The 25,070-nt window shown below is 41.8% G+C and overlaps 1 protein-coding gene across 1 annotated transcript in view; it reads left to right on the forward strand.

Annotated features, from left to right (window-relative positions):
- LOC126272906 (sodium-dependent serotonin transporter-like) overlaps positions 1-25,070 on the forward strand; it is a 1,032,532-nt gene that overhangs the window by 911,838 nt on the left and 95,624 nt on the right. The window contains exon 10 of the mRNA XM_049976173.1: positions 16,214-16,359. Coding sequence (XP_049832130.1) covers positions 16,214-16,359 — 146 coding nt within the window. The remainder of the gene's footprint in view (positions 1-16,213; positions 16,360-25,070) is intronic.

A 25,070-nucleotide genomic window follows, 5' to 3' on the forward strand; every position in this document is an offset into this window, starting at 1 on the left:
TACTGTCTTCTGCAGTTACTATTTTTTTAACGATATAGATCATCTTCTAACAGGCTTAAAGAGCTTGCCACGCTTCCTACTACATCATTTATACACACTGCAAATAGTAACCGTCCTTCCACACTTCCATGGATACTCCGGAAATTCCTTTACATCCGTCGATTTTGTTCCGTTAACGGCGACGTGTTGGGTTCTATTTGCAAGGAATTCTTGAACCCAGCCACAAATCTGGTCCGCTACTCGACAAGCACCTATTTGTTTCTACTAAACGGCAGTGCGACGCCGTGTACCGTGGTTTCCTGAAGTCAAGGAACAGGGAATCAGCCTAAGCGACGTTTTCACGTAGCTGTGGATCTCATGGATGGAAAGAGCAATCTGAGTTTCGCAAGATCTCTGTTTCCAGGCTTCACGTTGATTGTTATAGAGAAGATCGTTCGTTCTCTAAAACTGTAATAATTCTCGAGCATAAAACACGTACCATAATTCTACAAGTCATAGACGGCAGTTATATAGATCTGTAATTGTGGGCATCTGTTCTGCGCCCCTTCTTGAAAATATTATGTACCCTTCGTTGCTCTAGCGATCTATAATGAATTGCTGCTGGAAGTGGAGCAAGGTCTTTCGCATAATCTTTCTAGAAACGTATGGGTATCACATCTGGTCCTGATGCCTTTCCATTACTAAGTTATTGTAGTAGCTTTTCTATTCCACGATCGGTTATCTCAGTGTCTGCCACTTCGCAGACTAATATGTGCGCCTCTAATGTGTGGCATCTGGAGATATTTGCAGTAGTGTGTATATAAGGATGCGGCTGAACGAAGCGTTCTCCTCGCATACAGGCTGTGTGGGGACGTTGTTACTTCACTGTCTGGGAGATAAGTCCAACCAGTGCTATCCTTTCCTGAAAACTGCCAAAGAAGAGTTATGTTTCACTTGGAGAGCCACTCTGCCACTAACAGTCGCTTGAGAGAGGCCGCACAATGTAGACATTATCCTCGTATTCGAGAGTAAAGTGTTTCAAACACTCCTTTGTCCATACAGAGTCACATTTTCCCTTTGTTTTCCTAAATCACTCGAGGCAAATCCCTATCATCCCCCACCCAAGCCGGCCTGGGTGACCGAGCGGTTCTAGGCGCTTCAGTAGGGAACCGCGCAGCCACTACGGTCGCAGGTTCGAATCCTGCCTCGGGTATGGATGAGATGTGTGTGATGTTCTTAGGTTAGTTAGGTTTAAGTAGTTCTAATTTATAGGGGACTGATGACCTCAGATGTTAAGTCCCATTGTGCTCAGAGCCATTTGAACCATTTGAACCCCCACCCGAAGTTGTTCAATGTCTGTTATGAACTCATCGTCAAACCGTATTACTCCTTCCTCCATTGCTAAGGAAATAACCAAAATTACGACATTTTCTGTATAACAAGGTATCTTTTCTTATTGTTGCCCATAACTTACACTTAATAACAAGGTGTAATATATTTGTATAACCAGTTACTGTGCTATACATATTATTTTTATTTCAACTGTAGGCCTATTTATCTGTAATAGAATTCCTTATAAATTTTGGAACATTTATTGTATTTCATATAAGTTACATACGAATAATATAATTTCACATATAAGTTACTTAAGAATAATGTAATTTGACATACGTTTTCAAGTCCTGACTACTACGCAGTATCGTTGATTCTGTTGCTATCTATTTCTTACTGATTATTTTTTACGTTAATATAGCAATAATAACCACTTTTTTAGTAAGTTCTGACTTTTCGTTTATTAGTCGTCCGATATAAATCTTAATCCGTGGGTGGCATTTTGTGACAACTCTTGTGAAAGATAATCAGCGATTTTCGTATTTATGTTGCTGGCTATTTGTTTACTGATTACATTCATTCTTATTCTACATTCGTTGTTATTCTAGTAGTAATCAGTTGTGTGCTATGTCTGACATTTCATTAATAGTGGACAGAACTAAACTTAATTACCCGCTGAAATTTCGTAACGTCAATTATGTCACATGATCAGTGATATTGTATGGTTGCATCTGCTTGTTGACAATTCTACTAGCGATGTTACTGGGTTATGCTATATGTGTTGTTAAATGGTGTCTCTGGTTGTATTATGGTTTACCCTGTATCTTACAAATAACATGGTAGTTATGACTAAACACAGAGATCATCGCTAGATGTCCAACGTGTTCTCCTGGTCGCACGCTGCTTTTGCAGGTGAGTCAGAATTAACCTACCGAGAGACCTGTCACATGGTATTCCGTTGCGTTCGCCACAGACTAGCTGCCTGCCTCAGGCCTTCTTGGGTGAACACTACTCCAGTAACCACTAAAACATCCGACAGCGTTCCAAATGGGACCCTTCATTATAATCTTCTTGACAATCATTACTGTGTAGATTTCCACGACCGATGTGAATTTCAGTGAAACCATATTGGATGGTAGGCCGTGTCATTATGAATCACTAAAACAAAAGTAAAACTAATGTTTCAGTCGTCGTCTTCAGCGCGACAGTACTGCTGTGTGACAAGGTATGCCGTACTGACTGTTAATTGATATGTTCCTTTTCTTCTTGTGGCTCCTTTCTCGTCTCAGAGACCCGACGGACCCTCACGAGTTCGAACTATCATCAACCTGACAATCGCAGAGCCAATATTTATAGCGCTCCCTTGTCACTAATACTACAACATACCCTGTAAGGTACAGGCCACAAGCTGGGTGACCAATGTTCACTACTATCATGCATTATATCGTCTTTATAATTTTTTTATTGTTATAACGTGAAAAAACTAATCTCTTTTACATCCACACATGTTTTTCATGGCAATATTAATTTCGAATGGCAGTATTTAATCATAGCATGTAACGCTATGCTTTCTGTAATCGCTGAGACAGTAAATGTCCCCAAGTACGTAATCGGCGTCACATGACAATGGACAAAGGAAGAGACAGAAACAAAAATTGAGATACAGAGAGAGAGAGAGAGACAGGAAGGAGGGGAGGGAGAGCGAGAGCGAGTTTTGAGTTTAAGGGGGGCGGTGATAGATAGAAGGAGAGGTGGGGAGGAGAGGACACACACACACACACACACAGAGAGAGAGAGAGAGAGAGAGAGAGAGAGAGAGAGAGAGAGAGAGAGAGAGAGAGAGCAGTAGATTACAATAGAGGGTAGGCTGGGGAACGGACGCTGGGCCAGAACCTGACGTGTGCCAGGACTAGTACGAGAAGCGCGAGCAACTGCACCTTGTGTGTGGTGCGCCAGCCCTGAAAGAGCGTCGCAGCTGCGTTGCATAAGCGGATTTCCCTTTACTCTGGCTCTCGTCACTCATGTAGCATTTCTCGGAACGACGAACAGAGTGTTTCTCAGGAGCCCTCGTGTGAAAGCCTTTCTCGTGCGAGCGCCGTCCCATCCGGAAGCCCACCATATGGCCCAACCTCTGTCTCCTCCAAGCCGTACGACGTCGTCTCACGCTTGAACAATGAATGGATCGTGCTCCCACTTCCATTTACTGCAGCAAGCTGGACATAAACGATTCTTTCGTCATCGGAATTTTTTCCACTCCAGCTCCTCTGACTTTATTTGTATTTAACCGTGCATGTGTGATGCTTTAACAATCCGCCGGTAGAAGAAAACGAAAAAAATCATAAATTTTTGTTCCAAGTCACGTTCGACGTAACCAAAAAGTATGTATTTCATGATTTTAAGTCTGTCGGGTGCCTGTATTTTAGTATTTCAAGTTTTTATTTCGGAAACCTATTTCGGAACGAAACTTCCATGTTCAGGGATTCCAGTATTCACTCGAGGTTTTTCATCGTGACCTGGCGAAGCAGACATACCTGAGAGCTGTTATATTCTTACATCAGTGAAAAGAAAAACATATGAGCGGTACACTTCTATAGCTTACCTGTGCCTTGAAAGAATGTGCATCACTCGTGGACCATGCTGAAATTCCTCTAAGACTTTCGGTTTCCATCTCATAAACTTATCGTTAGCACACAGTATTTTCAAAACAACGAGAATAAACTTCTTATGTGACCAAAGTATTTCCTTAGAGTAGTAGTATAATATACTGGATAAACAACATTACTGTTAAAGATCATAACTGTGTTACTCCTTTGAGAAATTATTTAAATGATTATTAAAAGAGAAATTATGTAAAACACAACGAAAAGAAATACTTAGCGGTTTTAAAATTAACTTTTATGATAACTTGATTTGAACGAACAGAAAAAAGACATTTTGAAATGAGAGCTTGTGATGAGTGGGATACTGTAAGCCGTAATTTCCTTGAAAATATCGTGTCATCTTTAACAGCGCTAAATTTCATACCCGTAATCAAGCAGCTTCCTCCCTTTTAAAGTATCCCACCGATTGTGAGCTGCTAAACAAACATTAACTATAAAAATGTGAAGTATTTATTTTCAACAATCTTACTGATCCAATGTATCCTGTTCGTAAATGACAACTACCTTAAGCGAATATATTTGGCTATTTAACTGGAAAACAAATGATCGCTACTACGAAAACAAAAGAGATCTCTACATATTCAAAGAATCTGTTTCACTTCTGTTCCATACAGAAATTCTTCTCATATTTTTGAGATTATATACTTAGTATATGTGTATACTACGTATGTTTACTCTCAAAAATTTACATACTATGTATGTTTACTTTCAAAAACCTGAGAAGAATTTCTGTGCGAAGCAGAAGTGAAACAGATTCTCTGAATATGTAGACATCTCTCTTTTTTTCCTTTTAGTATTCATCATTTGTTTCCCATTTACATACATAGCACATTTACTATAAATATTGTCAGACTCCTGTTTGTTAAAGATGTTTTTATGTAATGCAAACCAAAAATCTGAGAAGAATTTCTGCATCGAGCAGAAATGAAACAGATTCTTTGAATATGGAGCCACATCTTGTCTTTTTCTTTTTCTAGCTATCGTTTGTATCTCATTTACATAACAACGTAACACCCCTCATATCTTATATGCGTCTGCTAAGCTATGTCATGATGAAACATCCTGAGTGACTCTTGGAAAACCTGAAGATGAAGTTTTCGTTCCTTAATAAGTTTTGGAAACAAAAAAGAAAAACTGAAATACAGACGACGGACTTTTATTCATAAAATTTATAACTCTTCCACTGTCATTTTGTGCAACACGAAACCATTATCCTACGAATTCGAGAAACAGACCTCAATTACATGTCTGAATTAGTAACAAAACTATATGTTTATTTTGTTTCACTGCAGTCCTGAAATGAAATGATCGTATGGCATTGTTGGCCGGGAAGCCTCATGCGGGGATGTTCGGAAGCCGTGTTGCAATTCCTTTTTGTTGACGCCACTTCGGCGACTTGCGAGTCAATGATGATGAAATAATTATGAAAGACACACAACACGCAGTTATCACGAGGTAGAGAAAATCTCTGACCCCGCCGTGAATGGAACCCACGACACCGTGCGCGGGAAGCGAGAACGCTACCGCAAGACCACGAGCTGCGGACAGTCCTGAAACATAAACACCATATAAGCTCGTCTCATTGCGGTACATCGAAACCTACATTGGCACTCGGCTATCCGCCGTGTTGTGAGACTGAAGAGTACGTAGCGTACAAGGAATCATTTTCCTAGTCTTGTTTATTTTGCGGATGGTACAGTCGCGTTTAAAAGCATCTTATAAGGCACGTTTGGTGTGGATTGCGTTACTCTATATCTCTTAGGTCCGAATGCAAAAGTTTCCTCATGATTCGAGATGGGATGGGTGGAGGATCTACTATTGGTTTAGTGATAGGTCGAGGCGTGGAGGAACTTCTAGCAAAATAGAGCTCAAAACATTTAAAACTCTGTGTTTATCATTCACTAAACATACTATGGTGGGGACACTGTAAAGTGACAGTCGACCGAGAGCGTAAGAAAACTAGAAGTTACGACAGACGAATAGAGCGGATGAAAATAGCCATTATCCTTTTCAAAGCCTATATCCGCCATGTTTGACAACAAACAAAACCTACATACCGTGGTAGCAATCGATGATTCCTTCTGGTGTGGTCAGAATGGGACTCGAAACTCTTGGTAGATTACTATTTGTCACTTTATTAATTTCAAAAGAAGCAACGCACAAACCATACCAAAGCGGAATACACAGAACAATTCGTAATGCGTAACACCCAACTGCTTTCCTAGCTTGACAGTATCACAGACGAAGTAGTTCAGGATCGACATCTACCTGTACCATACGCAACCATAGTTGAAAACAAACCCCACCTAGAACTGCTATGTTAAACGTTCGCATAATAATGCTACATTTTTACTGATCACTTAACTTTGCAACGTTACCGCTTGACAATACGAATGTACCAACCACAATCCACTTAGCTGCGAGAATATGTATGATTTTTTTTTACGTATGTATTCCACGTAGATGTTATTCAAACACATACGAATACTTCCCAATTACACAGTAAATTTCTTTGGACACATTTGTTGATGCCCAGTATCTATTACATCCACCTCCCGCCATGAACCATAGACCTTGCCGCTGGTGGGGAAGCTTGCGTGGCTCAGCGATACAGATACCCGTACCGTAGGTGCAACCACAACGGAGGGGTATCTGTTGAGAGGCCAGACAAACTCTTGGTAACTGAAGAGGGGCAGCAGCCTTTTCAGTAGTTGCAGGGGCAACAGTCTGGATGATTGACTGATCTGGCCTTGTAACACTAACCAAAACAGCTTCGCTGTGCTGGTACTGCGAACGGCTGAAAGCAAGGGGAAACTAGAGCCGTAATTTTTCCCGAGGGCATGCAGCTTTACTGTATGGTTAATGATGATGACGTCCTCTTGGGTAAAATATTCCGGAGGTAAAATAGTCTCCCATTCGGATCTCCGGTTGGGGATTACTCAGGAGGACACCGTTATCAAGAGAAAGAAAACTGGCGTTGTACGGATCGGAGCGTGGAATGTCAGATCCCTTAATCGGGCAGGTTGGTTAGAAAATTTAAAAAGGCAGACGGATAGGTTAAAGTTAGATATAGTTGGAATTAGTGAAGTTCGGTGGCAGGAGGAACAAGACTTTTGGTCAGGTGAATACAGGGTTATAAATACAAAGTCAAATAGGGGTAATGCAGGAGTAGGTTTAATAATGAATAAAAAATTAGAAATGCGGATAAGCTACTACGAACAGCATAGTGAACGCATTATTGTGGCCAAGATAGAGACGAAGCCCACGCCTACTACAGTAGTACAAGTTTATATGCCAACTAGCTCCGCAGATGACGAAGAAATTGAAGAAATGTATGACGAAATAAAAGCAATTATTCAGATAGTGAACGGAGACGAAAATTTAATAGTCATGGGTGACTGGAATTTGGTAGTAGGAAAAGGGAGCGAAGGAAACGTAGTAGGTGAATATGGATTGGGGCTAAGAAATGAAAGAGGAAGCCGCCTGGTAGAATTTTGCACAGAGCACAACTTAATCATTGCTAACACTTGGTTTAAGAATCATAAAAGAAGGTTGTATACATGGAAGAAGCCTGGAGATACTGACAGATTTCAGATAGATTATACAATGGTAAGGCACAGATTTAGGAACCAGGTTTTAAATTGTAAGACATTTCCAGGGGCAGATGTGGACTCTGACCACAATCTATTGGTTATGAACTGTAAATTAAAACTAAAGAAACAGCAAAAAGGTGAGAATTTAAGGAGATGAGATCTGGATAAACTGACTGAACCAGAGGTTGTACAGAGATTTTGAGGAACATAATAAGGGAACAATTGACAGGAATGAGGGAAAGAAATACAGGAGAACACGAATGGGTTGTTCTGAAGGATGAAGTAGTGAAGGCAGCAGAGGATCAAGTAGGTAAAAAGACGAGGGCTAGTAGAAATCCTTGGGTAACAGAAGAAATATTGAATTTAATTGATGAAAGGAGAAAATATAAAAATGCAGTAAGTGAAGCAGGCTAAAAGGAATATAAACGTCTCAAAAATGAGATCGACAGGACGTGCAAAATGGCTAAGCAGGGATGGCTAGAGGATAAATGTAAGGATGTAGAGGCTTATCTCACTACGGGTAAGATAGATACTACGTACAGGAAAATTAAAGAGACCTTCGGAGAAAAGAGAACCACTTGTATGAATATTAAGAGCTCAGATGGAAACCCAGTTCTAAGCAAATAGGGAAAGCAGAAAGGCGGGAGGAGTACATAGAGGGTGTATACAAGGGCGATGTACTTGAGGACAATACTATGGAAACGGAAGAGGATGCAGATGAAGATGAAATGGGAGATACGATACTGCCCGAAGAGTTTGACAGAGCACTCAAAGACCTGAGACGAAACAAGGCCCCGGGAGTAGACAACATTCCATTAGAACTACTGACGGCCTTGGGAGAGCCAGTCCTGACGAAACTCTACCATCTGGTGAGAAAGATGTATGAGACAGGCGAAATACCCTCAGACTTCAAGAAGAATATAATAATTCCAATCCCAAAGGAAGCAGGTGTTGACAGATGTGAAAATTACCGAACTATCAGTTTAATAAGTCACGGCTGCAAAATACTAAAGCGAATTCTTTACAGACGAATGGAAAAGCTAGTAGAAGCCGGCATAGGGGGAGATCAGTTTGGATTCCGTAGAAATATTGGAACACGGGAGGCAATACTGACCCTACGACTTATCTTAGAAGCTAGATTAAGGTAAGGCAACCCTATGTTTCTAGCATTTGTAGACTTAGAGAAAGCTTTTGACAATGTCGACTGGAATACTCTCTTTCAAATTCTAAAGGTGGCAGGGGTAAAGTACAGGGAGCGAACAGCTATTTACAATTTGTATAGAAACCAGATGGCAGTTATAAGAGTTGAGTGGCATGAAGGGGAAGCAGTGGTTGGGAAGGGAGTGAGACAGGGTTGTAGCCTCTCCCCGGTGTTATTCAATCAGTATATTGAGCAAGCAATAAAGGAAACAAAAGAAAAATTCGGAGTGGGTATTAAAATCCAGGGAGAAGAAACAAAAACTTTGAGGTTCGCCGATGACATTGTATTTCTGTCAGAGACAGCAAATAACTTGGAAGAGCAGTTGAACGGAATGGATAGTGTCTTGAAAGGAGGATATAAGATGAACAACAACAAAAGAAAACGAGGGTAATGGAATGTAGTCGAATTAAGTCGGGTGATGGTGAGGGTACTAGATTAGGAAATTAGACACTTAAAGTAGTAAAGGAGTTTTGCTATTTGGGGAACAAAATAACTGATGATGGTCGAAGTAGAGAGGATATAAAATGTAGACTGGCAATGGCAAGGAAAGCGTTTCTGAAGAAGAGAAATTTGTTAACATCGAGTATAGATTTAAGAGTCATGAAGTCATATCTGAAAGTATTTGTGTGAAGTGTAGCCATGTATGGAAGTGAAACATGGACGATAAATAGTTTAGACAAGAAGAGAATAGAAGCTTTCGAAATGTGGTGCTACAGAAGAATGCTGAAGATTAGATGGGTAGATCACATAACTAATGAGGAGGTGTTGAATAGGACTGGGGAGAACAGAAGTTTGTGGCACAACTTGACTAGAAGAAGGGATGGGTCGGTAGGACATGTTGTGAGGCATCAAGGGATCACCAATTTAGTATTGGAGGGCAGCGTAGAGCGTAAAAATCGTAGAGAGAGACCAAGAGATGAATACACCAAGCAGATTCAGAAGGATGTAAGTTGCAGTAGGTACTGGGAGATGAAGAAACTTGCACAGGTTAGAGTAGCCTGGGGAGCTGCATCAAACCAGTCTCAGGACTGAAGACCACAACAACAACATGTATTACATGTTCTGATTTTCTATACTATGATTCTGAATTGCAAAGTATGTCCGTGCGACTGAAGAGAAGCTAATTTTTCATTCCTTAAGCTGGTGGCAGTGAGAAGGGAGGGGCCCAGGGATTTGGGGGCAGTAGCTCTCCTTGCTGAATAGGTCGTTGGATGAAATTGTCAACAACACAAGCTACGCCGTTCTCTACGACTTCCTACATTTTTTTTCAAATTTACACTGGTTACAACATCCCTTTACGGAACGATGATTTCAAAACAGGAGTAAAGTATTTTAGTCAAATACGAGAGCATGGTAATATATTTCATATTAATGATTTTGTTTATTTATTTTCATTTCAATCAACTTGTGTGTTTGACCAGTGGTCATGGAACAGGTCTTTACATCGCCAGAAATATTTTAAAGGGAAAATAAATCTGTACGACTGGAGTCAGGAATTAACCTAGACTTCATTAGTTACAATCTTCTGCTTTTCGTAAACAACGTAACCTGTTTTTCATACATGATTTGTGTAATACGAGTTGATTCTCACAATGCAGTTTCTCCGCTCGAAAAACAGTAATTGTACACGAACGTGTAATTATTACATAGTTTAACAACAAAGTTCCTACTTCCCAGTTTTGTTTTTTTACTCATTTGGGGCAGAGATTATCCGTCCCATTTTCACTCACTTAAACGCTCTACTCGACTTAACACGATCTGTAGTCGAATAAAACGACACAGAACGTTGTGCCTGACACATGCGAGAATCTAAAGGTGCGGCAATGTCAACATCCAATCGACACACTCTTTGTGATTGACACATGGGAAAATCTAAAGATGTGAACATGTCAACATCCATTCGACACTCTCTTTTTACTGGATGAAACAATGTCTTCAAATATTACTAAATGGTTTGCTTAGCACAGTTTACTGAAGGATCAGTTACGATGTCTTTCACATTACACTCTATGTAATGAAATACTGTATGTCTTGTTTCACTTATTTTCTGGTCAACTACTGTATGCTGCTTTTTTACGTAACTGGAGAGTTATGAGAAGGAGATGACAGTGGTGGAGCTATAGTAACCACAGTAACCAGTAATGCGCACCGTTAAATTCACAATACATATTCATCGGTTACTACAGATTCTAAGTTTTTTTATACACAATGAAGTCACATACTCCCAAGTAGAATCAGATTTAGTAGATAGTTACACATTAATTACTAGCAAATTTGACTACTAAGAGAAAAGACAGAGTATCAGTATAGGTAGTGCAGATTTTAACTACGTCATGTGGGACCACAACAGAAATAAAGCCAATCCTTTGCCCTGGCCACGTACTCGATCAATATCACGTACGAAAAAAGTCCACGAAACATAATTATGCATCAAAAATTCATTATGCTTTAAGACTATACATTAAAATGTAGATGTAAGCAAGATAAATTACAGTTCCAAGATTTTTAAAAACAATACTGTAATTCTCTCCATAAAACACGGCGAAACGTATCGTATATCGCTTTATGCAAAGAAAGCCGTGTTCCACACTTTTAAAAACAAAAACAAAAAAAAAACAAAAAAATACAAAGGCAGCTCACAAGAGTAACATAGCTTCCATACTGCAAGCCTTATTTCAAAAACTATCCTGAAGTATACCGTGTGTTATTCTGAGCCATATACTCACAGTGGCTCTCACAATCACATACGGGCAAATTATCGCCAATTAACAGTCTAAATACTGGATCGAGAGTAAGCATAAACTTGGAATACACAAAAAGCGTCATAAATAGGTAACTAGGCAGTCCACGTTAATACTTTGCCGGGTGCTTACGAGCTCAGGACACCACACGATGTGTGACATAAAACAGAATAGTCCGCTGTTCTGCGTGGGCCGTGCATCCCATAGAGTAATTCCGGTATAGCTCAGAAATAGAGAGAAAAAGAATTTCATTGAATTTATATGCAGATAATGAACGAGTTCGGCAGATGGAGTAAACAGAATCCTTTGAATACACACACACAAACACACAAGGTATAAAAAAAACTCTCCTACTTCGAAGGGTCGTAGACGATATCTTAATAGGTTCCTTAAGGACAGGATCCTATTACTGGAAAAGTCACACAACACTTTCCCTCACGCTGCGCGCAAAGGCAGGCCCCATTTTCAAGAAACGAGCATTGGGGTACAAACGTGGTAATCCAGCAATGACGTCACGGACTAGGCACTAGCGTAGGTGGTTCGTGGTTAACTTTCTGCTACCTATTATGAAGTTTTGGGTGGGTATCTGCGTCGTCTGGATGACTGTGATGTGTGCTTGTAGAATATGGTGTATTCCTCTCTAAAAGCACCAAGAAGTTGCTAACCTAAATATTCTCATCCCGCAGATGGAGCAGCAGTGTGACAAACACTCACTTTGCGAGGAAATTTGGGTTTTCACCCAGGACTTGACCGCAAAGTCTTGTGAAGATTCCTCCTCCCCTTCCCTAGCAAGTTCTTCCTCCACCATGATTCGAAACGCCTACCTCTTAAACGAGCATAATTGCATCACTGCACAAAAGAAAACGAAGTAAATATTCCTGAACTCGATTCGAGAACAGCTGCCAACGTGAGTAACGTAGAAGTAAATATCCTCGGAGTAGTGAAGCAACTTCAATCACTTAATAAAAGCAACTCTTCTGGTCCAGACTGTATACCAATTAGGTTCCTTTCGGAGTATTCTGATGCAGTAATTCCATACTTAACAATCATATAGGGGGTGTTGCAAAAAGGTACGGCCAAACATTCAGGAAACATTCCTCACACACAAAGAAAGAAAATATGTTATGTGGACATGTGGCTGGAAACGCTTATTTCCCATGTTAGAGTTAATTTTATTACTTCTCTTCAAATCACATTAATCATGGAATGGAAACACACAGCAACAGAACGTACCAGTGTGACTTCAAACACTTTGTTACAGGACATGTTCAAAATGTTCTCCGTTAGCGAGGATACATGTATCCACCTTCCGTCGCATGGAATCCCTGATGCGCTGATGCAGCCGTGGGGAATGGCGTATTGTATCACAGCCGTCCACAATGCGAGCACGAAGAGCCTCTACATTTGGTACCAGGTTTGCGTAGACAAGAGCTTTCAAATGCCCCCATAAATGAAAGTCAAGGGGGTTGAGGTCAGGAGAGCGTGGAGGCCATGGAATTGGTCCGCCTCTACCAATCCATCGGTCACCGAATCTGTTGTTGAGAAGCGTACAAACACTTCAACTGAAATATGTAGGAGCTCCATCGTGCATAAACCACATGTTGTGTCGTACTTGTAAAGGCACATGTTCTAGCAGCACAGGTAGAGTATCTCGTATGAAATCATGATAACGTGCTCCATTGAGCGTAGGTGGACGAAATTAAAATGAGCTCTAACATGGAGATTAAGCGTTGCCGGACACATGTCCACATAACATCTTTTCTTTATTTGTGTGTGAGGAATGTTTTCTGAAAGTTTGGCCGTACCTTTTTGTAACACCCTGTACAACCGTTTGCTCGACGAAAGATCCGCACCCAAAGACTGGAAAGGTGCACATGTCACACCAATATTCAAGAAACGTAGTAGTAGTAATCCACTAAATTACAGGCCCATATCGTAAACGTCGATATGCAGCAGGATTTTAGAACATGTATTGTGTTCGAACATTATGAATTACCTCGAAGAAAACGGTCTATTGACACATAGTCAACATGGGTTTAGAAAACATCGTTCCTGTGAAATACAACTAGCTCTTTATTCTCATGAACTGTTGAGTGCTACTGACAAGGGATTTCAGATGGATTCCGTATTTTTGAATTTCCAGAAGGCTTTTGACACTGTACTACACAAGCGGCTCGTAGTGAATTTGCGTTCTTATGGGATATCATCTCAGTTATATGACTGGATATGTGATTTCCTGTCAGAGAGGTCACAGTTTGTAGGAATTGACGGAAAGTCATCGAGTAAAACAGAAGTGATTTCTGGCGTTCCCCAAGGTAGTTTTATAGGCCATTTGCTGTTTCTTATCTATATAAATGATTTTGGAGAAAACCTGAGCATCCGTCTCCGGTTGTTTGCAAATGGCGCTGTCGTTTATCGTCTAATAAAGTCATCAAAAGATCAAAACAAACTGCAAAACTATTTAGAAGAAATATCGAAATGGAGCGTAAAGAGGCAGTTGACCTTAAATAAGGAACTTGTGAGGTCACCCTCATGAGTGTTAAAAGGAACTAGTTAAACCTCGGTTACACGATAAATCAGTCAAATCTAAAGGCCGTAAATGCAGCTAAATATCTACGTATTACAATTACCAACAACTTAAATTGGAAGGAACACACAGAAAATGTTATGGGGAAGGTCAACCAAAGACTGCGTTTTATTGGCAGGACACTCAGAAAATGTAACAGTGTAGGAGACTGCCTACACTACACTTGTCCGTCCTCTTTTAGAATACTGATGCGCGGTGTAGGATCATTACCAGATAGGACTGACGGAGTACATCGAAAAAGTTCAAAGAAAGGCAGCACGTTTTGTATTATAGAGAAATATGGGAGAGAGTGTCACAGAAATTATAAGTATTTGGGCTGGAAATCATTACAAGAAAGGCGTTTTTCGTTGCGACGGTATCTTCTCACGAAATTCCAATCACCAACTTCCTCCTGCGAATGCGAAAATACACTCGTGGAAATTGAAATAAGAACACCGTGAATTCATTGTCCCAGGAAGGGGAAACTTTATTGACACATTCCTGGGGTCAGATACATCACATGATCACACTGACAGAACCACAGGCACATAGACACAGGCAACAGAGCATGCACAATGTCGGCACTAGTACAGTGTATATCCACCTTTCGCAGCAATGCAGGCTGCTATTCTCCCATGGAGACGATCGTACAGATGCTGGATGTAGTCCTGTGGAACGGCTTGCCATGCCATTTCCACCTGGCGCCTCAGTTGGACCAGCGTTCGTGCTGGACGTGCAGACCGCGTGAGACGACGCTTCATCCAGTCCCAAACATGCTCAATGGGGGACAGATCCGGAGATCTTGCTGGCCAGGGTAGTTGACTTACACCTTCTTGAGCACGTTGGGTGGCACGGGATACATGCGGACGTGCATGGTCCTGTTGGAACAGCAAGTTCCCTTGCCGGTCTAGGAATGGTAGAACGATGGGTTCGATGACGGTTTGGATGTACCGAGCACTATTCAGTGTCCCCTCGACGATCACCAGAGTGTACGGCCAGTGTAGGAGATCGCTCCCCACACCATGATGCCGGGTGTTGGCCCTGTGTGCCTCAGTCGTATGCAGTCCTGATTGTGGCGCTCACCTGCACGGCGCCAAACACGCATACGACCATCATTGGCACCAAGGCAGAAGCGACTCTCATCGCTGAAAACTACACGTCTCCATTCGTCCCTCCATTCACGCCTGTCGTGACACCACTGGAGGCGGGCTGCACGATGTTGGGGCGGGAGCGGAAGACGGCCTAACGGTGTGCGGGACCGTAGCCCAGCTTCATGGAGACGGTTGCGAATGGTCCTCGCCGATACCCCAGGAGCAACAGTGTCCCTAATTTGCTGGGAAGTGGCGGTGCGGTCCCCTACGGGACTGCGTAGGATCCTACGGTCTTGGCGTGCATCCGTGCGTCGCTGCGGTCCGGTCCCAGGTCGACGGGCACATGCACCTTCCGCCGACCACTGGCGACAACATCGATATACTGTGGAGACCTCACGCCCCACGTGTTGAGCAATTCGGCGGTACGTCCACCCGGCCTCCCGCATGCCCACTATACGCCCTCGCTCAAAGTCCGTCAACTGCACATACGGTTCACGTCCACGCTGTCGCGGCATGCTACCAGTGTTAAAGACTGCGATGGAGCTCCGTATGCCACGGCAAACTGGCTGACACTGACGGCGGCGGTGCACAAATGCTGCGCAGCTAGCGCCATTCGACGGCCAACACCGCGGTTCCTGGTGAGTCCGCTGTGCCGTGCGTGTGATCATTGCTTGTACAGCCCTGTCGCAGTGTCCGGAGCAAGTATGGTGGGTCTGATACACCGGTGTCAATGTGTTCTTTTTTCCATTTCCAGGAGTGTATTTTGTTGACAGCGACCTACATAGGGAGGAACGATCACCACGATAAAATAATGGAAATCAGAGCTCGTGCGAAAAGATACAGGTGTTCATTGTTTCCACGCTCTGTTCCCGATTGGAATAATAGAGAATTGTGAAGGTGGTTCGATGAACCCTCTGCCAGGCACTTAAATGTGATTTGCAGAGTATCCATGTAGATGTAGATCTGAAATGAACTGCGTTCTCTGTAACGTGAATTATACCCAAAAATTTCCTCGTGAACCTGTTGAGTGAGGGCATGTGGTGTGTGCAGGGCTGGACAGTACGTTTGGCGGCCTGGAGGCGATGATCACAGCGCTGTGCGACGAGTATCCGCGCGTGCTCGGCCGGCACCGTGAGGCGTTCGTCGCTGTGCTGCTGCTTGCCGTCTACATCTGCGCACTGCCCACCACCACCTACGTGAGTACTCACCGCCAGCAAACCCATGCTCACAACCACCACCTACGTGAGTACTGGCCACCACCATCACCTACGTGGATTCTCCGGGTACACCTCACCACTATCCACTTGAGTACTGCCCACCACCACCTACTCGTACGTGAGTACTCCCCACCACCAACTACGCGAGTGCTTCCCACAACCACTCACGTGAGTACCGTTTTTAAAGCACTTGCAAATAATTGTTAAGTATTCTGCAAAATTTTTGATGTGCAGATCTCGATACATTCTTCATTTAATAACAGTATCTGTCTAGAGCAAACAATATGAAATAATGACAATTGCATAGCGTGCAATTAGTTACAGAATAGCTGATGTAACACAATACTTCCAAAATGTCTAATATTTTGTTTGGTATCTTGCCACATCGTATCTGTATGGGAATGTTATGGCTATAACCCCATCAAAAGTGCTGGACACAAAAAAATAAACAGGTGTCTCATCTAAAGAGGTGCTGTAGCAGATCCAAAACCACAGCTGTAATTGATATCAACCACTTTTAAACAAATCAAAGAGTAAATAACAATGGATGCGTGTTATGGAGAACTAACCAAAGAACAGATATAGCAAGAGCTACTTCATTTGTTTAGTCTTAAAATTTACTAAAACGTGTGTCCAAAAATTGACTCTGAACATAGAAACATAAAAGTATTAGTCAATTGTATAAATGTATGATGAAAAAAGAGAAAACTGTGATAATATCTCAGAGTTTATAGTGTAATAATGTACAAAGTATAATAATATACATTAGCATGCATTAGCTGTAGTAATTTATGTTATGACATGTAGTGTATAATCCGTGATAGTTAAAGGATAATATCACATAATGCGGTACTAAAAAACAAACTTATATTTTAAAATGGATATGTCAATGATGGTATACAACGTAGGGTGTCATATACAAGGTACTGAACACTTCAGTGAATTATTTTAAGTATTTCTTGTTTTTTGAATCTGCTTGTTTATTCCAAAATTTATTCTGGGTGTTTTTGCACACTCAAGAATACTACTCATTCCTTGAGTAAATTTATGAGTAATTCCTTATTACCTTTATGAAGTATTCCCAATTGTCCATTCATACTGTCTGCTTGTGAAATTTTAATTGTGTGCCTAAAGGTAATGAGTTACTTTGGTAAGAGTGTTCCTTGAATATGCTTCTTAGTTTTCTGCCGTTCTAACCAACATAGAAATGGTCACACTGTTGGCAGTACAGTTTATAAATATCCGATTGATCATATGTATTTCTCAATGCTGTTACACAATTTCAAACTTAAATTATTGTCAGTCTGGAGAGATATAGTGACATTACTTTTTTGAGTAAATGACTACTTTTCTCTTAAATTCTTCTAAGATACAAGAGATCTACATATTTAGCTTTTTTCTTTTGTCAATATTCTTCAATTCTACTCAAGAAATTTACATTAAAGTCTCCCGCATTCTTTCAGTCAAAGGCCTGTAATCAGTGTACAAAATGAAAGTAACCCAATCTGAAGGCCCCCAAAGCTATGACGGTCAAAAACCGTACGCTATAAAGTCAGAGCAATGGTCAGTGATAGGTGCTAAATATAAACACCGAGATACTAAACATTAATATTTCATATGGAATGTCGATCCATCTAATGCATAAATAAAATCTGTAATGAGGGAACAGTGTTCAATTAGAAAGTGACTGTGTTCACTGGCTCACAGGACTCCCATTGCAGAATAGTTAGGCCCTTGCAACGCAATCCTGATTCAATCCTAACCCTGTTAAATTGAAGTCAGTTGCACAAAATATACTGATAAACTACAGTGACTGGACATATGCTGAATTATCGCCAAGCCAGATACATTAAACAGAGCTACTGTGGATTTGTGGCAGGAATTCGTCTTTGCTACAGTGAAACATATCCCTTATATTGAACAAGTGCTGATACCTCTTAAGGTATGCATTATTCAGTCCATTTCTTACTGGATTTTTGTTTTTTTTTTATTTGGTCCATTCCACCTCCTCCCCAAAACCCTTACTCTAAAAGAGACGTGTTTCGCTGTATCGAAGATGACAAATGCTCTTAGCTCATAAGGCAGACCTTTTAGAACCCATTTTTAGTAGATTTTTTTTATTAGTTCGGAGTAAGGAACCTGTCCCCAAAGCTTTAAATGTATTTTTGAAACACTCTGTATAATCTGTCAACTAAAAGTGGTTCGTCAAAATTCTGCAGAGAGAACTTAATACATTATGGCACATCACCTCTAGACAGCTACATATCACTTCTTTCATAAAATGTGACTACTCCCAAACACCACCTTTGTCCATGAGTACTTCCAACCACTGCTTATACAAATACTACCCAGCATCATCCACGCGAGTACTCCTCATCACCATCTACGTGAGCACTTCCAGCCGCCACCTAAAAGTGTACTCCCCACCACCAACTATGTGAGCACTCAGAACCACCACCTACATGAGTACTCACAGTCACCTCCCGTGAGAGTTCTCCCTACTATACCTTGAACATTCTTTACACAGAAGTTGGACCACTATGCACATGTTAACTACGAGAGCAAATATTTCAATAGAGCTTAGATGTATCACATACCGCAAAAATATTGGCGAAGGTCGTGAGACAATACACTTTGCAAAAGAAAGGCGATTTTCGAAACCATTTAATTGTCTCCCATTGTGGCTCATAATTTCGAAATTTGGGTCGAAGGTGCCTAAAATCTGCCCTCAGGCAATCCCACCTAAAGCGTATCGAAGAGGTTGCCCCACCTTAGATGCTAAAGCAGGCAGCAGAGCACCAGTTAGCTGAATGCGTGTCGAGGTCTGTGACAGGTACATTTGTAAAGTGCTGAACAAAGATGCGTGGTTGGCAAGGCGGATGTTGCAAAAAACCGTTTTATTCATGCATAGGTCAGTGGAGCACCCCTCCATGATCACGCCACAGGTGGGCGCGAAGCAGGATGGCTGATAAAGCACAAACGCCCTTTGTTGCTTCAGATCACATTTAGATTTCGTCGAATTCTTTTGAATGGTCCTTAGTGGTTCCATCCTGTATACCAGATCAACAATTGCGGTCGCACTACACTCTAAAAGAGTCAGATCACGTTCAATGGGTTGGCGCCCGACCATGTCCTTACGTTGAATCATCCGGGGGATCAGCAGTGCAGACCGTTGTTTTCGACTGCGTAATATGTGGGAATCAACGTTACATGGGAAGGAGTAGTTTGACTGAAGCCTTTTGTGCCACCTACTTAGGGTTTATCGTGTCGACTCTGAGTGGCGGTATGTCTTAAATGTTTTCCACTGCTACCCTAAAGGAAACCACGTGATTTCAGTGCCATGAGTCGCGGCTCTGACTTACATCGCAGAGGCGTCAAAGAATGGCGTGAAATGTGGGTAAGAGGGGTTGTGATGACCTTCCCATCGTGTGACACTCCTGCGGTAGCGCTGGGTATAACTGTGATAAAATATGGCGCCAATGTGAATTCATTAATCCATCGTGCACCTCACTTCTGAGCTGTGGCTTTTTTTCGCATATATCAAAACCTTGATCTGTGAAGCGCCGCCGATACCGAAGGTGACGTCACAGGGCGCCACACTTCTGTGCCATTACAGACGACAAATTTCAAACGCATTCGTTGCCATGGAAATGGGAAACAACTCCAGAGTTTGGAAAAAGCGACACTTCTTTCGATCAGTGTATATGTCACTTAGCGTAACAGTGATATTAATAGACTTCCAAAAGCCTCTGATGTACGAGTCTGAGCTTATTTCTATCGCTAATCTTCTCGGCTCGTCGGCCGAGTAGCAGCATGGTATTTAACTGGCTGATGGCTTGAAAAAATTCTCTTACTATTTCTCTGAAATCATTTTAAAAACGATGTGTGCCACACGTTCTACGAACATCTTTGAACAGATAGAGAACCCGAAGAAAATTTATTGCCATCCTGGGAGAGATGGTACACAGAAGATTCATGACTTTCCAGTTCGCGGGTGTCACAATGGAATACATTCTTTTCGAATACAAACAAACTAAAAGTGAATTGTAAAATTATATACTGTTACTTCAAGGTATCAGTTTTCACAAGAATCGGAAATTAGAAACAAGAAAGCTATGTGATAAGGGTTGCACCTGCCAATGAGCTGACAGTACAAGTTGGTAGTTGGCTGGTAAGATTGTGGTGTTCGCCCAAGGCAATCGACCTTTCCTGACTGAGAGCTATGGAGTTGAGGTATCAATTTGTGTATTACTGGTCCCAATCATTGTGACACTGATGGTAGCTTTCACACACATACTTACTTCAAGAATTAACTGTATTTTAAGTGAGCTTTATATGTGTGTTCACGCCCCTCCTATCCGCATCCTCAGCTGAGGATGATGCGGGGGTCGGATGGTCCCGATGGGCCACTTGTGGCCTGAAGACGGAGTGCTTTTTTATGTGTGTTCGACAACGAGTAACTTCTTTTTAGTTCTTTTGCGCCAACGTCTATTTTACGACAAATGTCGATGAACTCATGTATCTGCTTCTGGAACTACGTCGTTTTATAGCGACAAAATTATGATGCTGTTAATCTAATTTTTGCCGTTAAATGCAACAAGCCACGATATCAAATTCTATGCCAACTTCTTCAGTTCAGACTAACACTTACACACAACGTCTTCAAATATTGTTGTATGTATTCTGATCTCTATTTTCCCCAATGTCTGCCTCCGTATCAGGTTGGTCAACGTGACAGGCCCTGATACGGCTGACCCGTGTTCGATTCTAGATATTCCCGGAAGCTTTTCCTTTTGTGGAAGGATTGGACCGGGATACTCTCAACCTCTTGATGTCAACTGAGGAGCTACTTGATTGAGGGGTAGCGTATCCAAGGTTGAAACGTCGACAACGGGCGGAAGTGCGGTGTACTGATCCCATGCTCCTCCATACCGCATCTGATGATGAACTTGAAGATGATACAGCGGTCGGTCGACTATGCGTGGATTTTAGAGTTTAATCGCGGGGTTTCCTTTTTTTTTATTCTCCCCCATAGCTGCCGGCCGGTGTGGTCTCGCGGTTCTAGGCGCGCAGTCCGGAACCGCGCGACTGCTACGGTCGCAGGTTCGAATCCTGCTTCGGGCATGGTTGTGTGTGATGTCCTTAGGTTAGTTAGATTTAAGTAGTTCTAAGTTCTAGGGGACTGATGACCACAGATGTTAAGTACCATAGTGCTCAGAGCCATTTTTTGAACCCCCATAGCTCTTGCCTTCTACGACTGAAGATACTCATAGAAGTCAAGTTGTCCTCTACTCTTGCCACTTCTTATAGTCACTGCTTTCCACGTATTCCTTTCCTCGCCGATTCTGCAGAGAATCTCCTTATTTCTTATCATTCATTTTTATCATCCTTCTGTTACATCACGTCTCAAACACTTTGATTTCCATCTTTTCCAGTTTTCCCGCAGCCCACAGTTTACTACTGTATAATTCAGTTCTGCAGAAACTGCTCTCTGAAACTAAAGCACATATTTGATGCTACTAGACTCTCTTCAGCAAAGGATCTTCCTCTTGCCTCTGCAAGTCTACTTCACATACATATTCTTCTTACTTTCCACGTCACGCGTTATTCCACTTCAAAAGTAGCATACCTCCTTCACTTCGCCTACTACGTGATCCGCAATTTTGATGTCACGTTTACCGCTAATCTCATTTCTGCTACTCGCCATAACTTTTTCATCTCTTCGTTTACTCTCAGCCGATATTCCGTGATCAGTAGACAGTTCATTTCAACTAACAAGTCCTGCGAATCTTCACCATTTTCGCTAACGGTAGCAATGTTGGCTTTTAATCTTTCTCCTGAAACATTATTTATATGTGTGTCATTGCTTTTTCGATGTACAGTCTAAACAATATGAATCAAGGATTTCTCATGCCTTTGGCTGTTCTTCATCAGAGCACTTCCTTCTTGGTATTCCATTCTGATGGTTCCCATACAGGTCTTTTGCATATAGTATGTTCTCCGTTCTTCACTGTAGCTTATTTCTATTTTTCTGATAATTTAAAAACATTGCACCATTTCACGTCATCGAAAGCTCTCTCCAGGTCTAGAAAACCTCTTGATTTTTCTTATACCTAGTGGCCATTATCAAGTTCAGAATGACTTGCCTGGAACCTTTATCTTTCCTGAAATCGAAGTGATCGTCATCTACCAGATACTCAATTTTCTTTGGTGTTTTCCTGTGCATTATTGTCATCTCTAACGTGGATGTATCTGCTGTTGCTTTTGCTCCCTTCGGTATTTGTGGGCCGTATTCTCCCAAATATCCATTGCTACATCTACAGTCTCACAAACTGTACAAACTAACTAGAATAATTGTTTGGTTGTACTTCACCTAAGATTTGTAGAAGTTCCGGAGGTATGTTATCTGCAATACCTGACTTGTATGACTTCCAAAGCTTTGGTAGACTCTGACTCTAGAACTGGATCCAGTATATGTTCAAAATCGACATCCAGTTTTTTTTTCTATCAAGTCAGGTATTACAGAAATCAATTTTATTATATTCATGAGAAACTCCCACAACCTTTTAGAAAACGTGAAGATGAAAAGAAACTGTTTACAGCAGGACACAAACCCTCTGCCAATCTACCTCCACTATTATAACGTGGCACCCCAACCAATTACGCTGTGTTGAAACTCTGCTACTAATCACCTCGTATTTTATGTTACCGTCTTCTATACGCCTTCATCGCCAAAATGTTATTATCTGACATTTAGTTTTAAGAAGTCCTAACAAGAACGACGCGGTTTCATGGATATTTAATGGATCGTTACCTTAAAACGGCTTATTGTCATAATACAGAAGTTATAACATGAAAGTAACTAAACACGAACATTCTTTAACCACGAATATGACGCTCCCTGTCGTTTTATTGCAGCAAATCGTACCAATAACGATTCGCTCCGGAGACGTTCAATGAGATGGTGGTTATAAACAGCATATATTCACACGGTGTAGCGTATAACAATATGGGCTTCTACTGAACACGACAGATAGAGTCTTATCTATTGCTTGTGATGTAGTGAGCGTTCTTACCTCCTATTGATTCTAATTTGCTTATTTTATGTTTCATGTGACGAAATGGGTCTCAAAGTGAAACAGGAGGAAGCGAAGTCACAAAACTCGTTGACTCCCACGTCAACGATAGCTAACTCGTCCCGTGCGGCGACGGCTTTTGTATTTGTATGACACTGCTACGTTCCGTTTCCAAAAGGTGCCCCGGCGGCTTGAAAAACTCGTGGGTTGTTCATCAAGCACCCAGAGGGCGCTCAAAGCACGTGGCAGTACGGGACAGCGCGACGCCGCGCCGCGCCTCGCATAGGACACCAGCGTCCGGCAACAGCTCTGGGCCCCACCTGCTGTCATCAGGCGAGTGGCCCTGGCCGTAACTCAGCGCGGACGCTGACAAACGCCCTATGTTAAGGCGGCGGCCACTAAGTCTGATGGAATAATTCGGGCTTGTCCCTCGCGCCTTTATCGCCACGCGCTGCTCTTCGCCGGCGCGACATGAATCTTCCATGAGAACGGCGCCGGCGGCCGCCTCGTCCTCCTTGAAAGGATTCCAATGTTATTCCGAGATCAATCCAAGTCAATTCGATTCAACTGCGGCCAATCAATTTGGCCGGACAGCCTTTAGCTCTCCCGCTTCTGTTTGGTTAATTCTGTTTGCGGCCTTCGAGGTGAGATAATGGCCGACCGTAGCAGGTGGTTGCTGCAGCCCCTTAGCTCCCCCACCACCACCAGCACACACCCTACTCCGTGCTACGCAGGTAGCTTCGCCGCGATCTGTCATCGCGCAAGAGGAGGCGAAGACGTTCGAACCATGGATTTACTTCAAACTTTGTACACTATTGGTAGTCCATTAGGAGAACATAATTTACAAGTAGTTACGGCGTACTACCTAGGCAATTTCGAGAAATGCGCAAGAAAAGTTTTACCCATCGAATACGTACCAGTGTATTGTGGCATTATCCACGAGATTACAACGGTAAAGTGGTTAATTTTCAAACTCCGTAATCGCTAAGTCTCTGGATCGAGCCGAGCTCATTCTTTTAAATGTATATTTTTTCAACGCTGGTCATATTATTTCATATATATGACATTTGAAAGGTAATATAATGGGACAAAACGCGTATTTCCATTAACTTTTATTTAATTTTAAATGGTATTATGATGTTCATGAATTTTAATTATAACAATACGTTTTAAATTTATAGTTATCGGTAAGTAAACGACCAAACTTACATAAAGTTTTTCTGAAAATGTATGCCTGTCGTGATCTGCTAAATCCGTTATACCTGCAATCAGTTAAGGTACTCGGAACTGCTTTGTACCTGGACGCTTCGACCAGCAGATACAAGTTTCAAGTACCAGGGACAGACTTGGACAGCCCGGTCAAAGCTCGATAATAATTCTGTTCAGTAATACAATGAGTTAAAATATACCAGAATATAAGGGTAATGTGAAAACAATCATAACATGTACTTTAGAGACAATAATAGTACGTGCGACATTTTTTAAATTCAAATTTTGACTTTTACTGAAAATATGGAGATGTCTCCTGATACTTCGACATTATGGATGATGACTGTCGTGGTGATGCAATGCATAATGCAGTTGCAAAACGTCTGTTAAGACATGCGTTCGTGT

Source organism: Schistocerca gregaria, chromosome 1 (genome assembly GCF_023897955.1).
Source record: "Schistocerca gregaria isolate iqSchGreg1 chromosome 1, iqSchGreg1.2, whole genome shotgun sequence".
Taxonomy (NCBI): domain Eukaryota; kingdom Metazoa; phylum Arthropoda; class Insecta; order Orthoptera; family Acrididae; genus Schistocerca; species Schistocerca gregaria.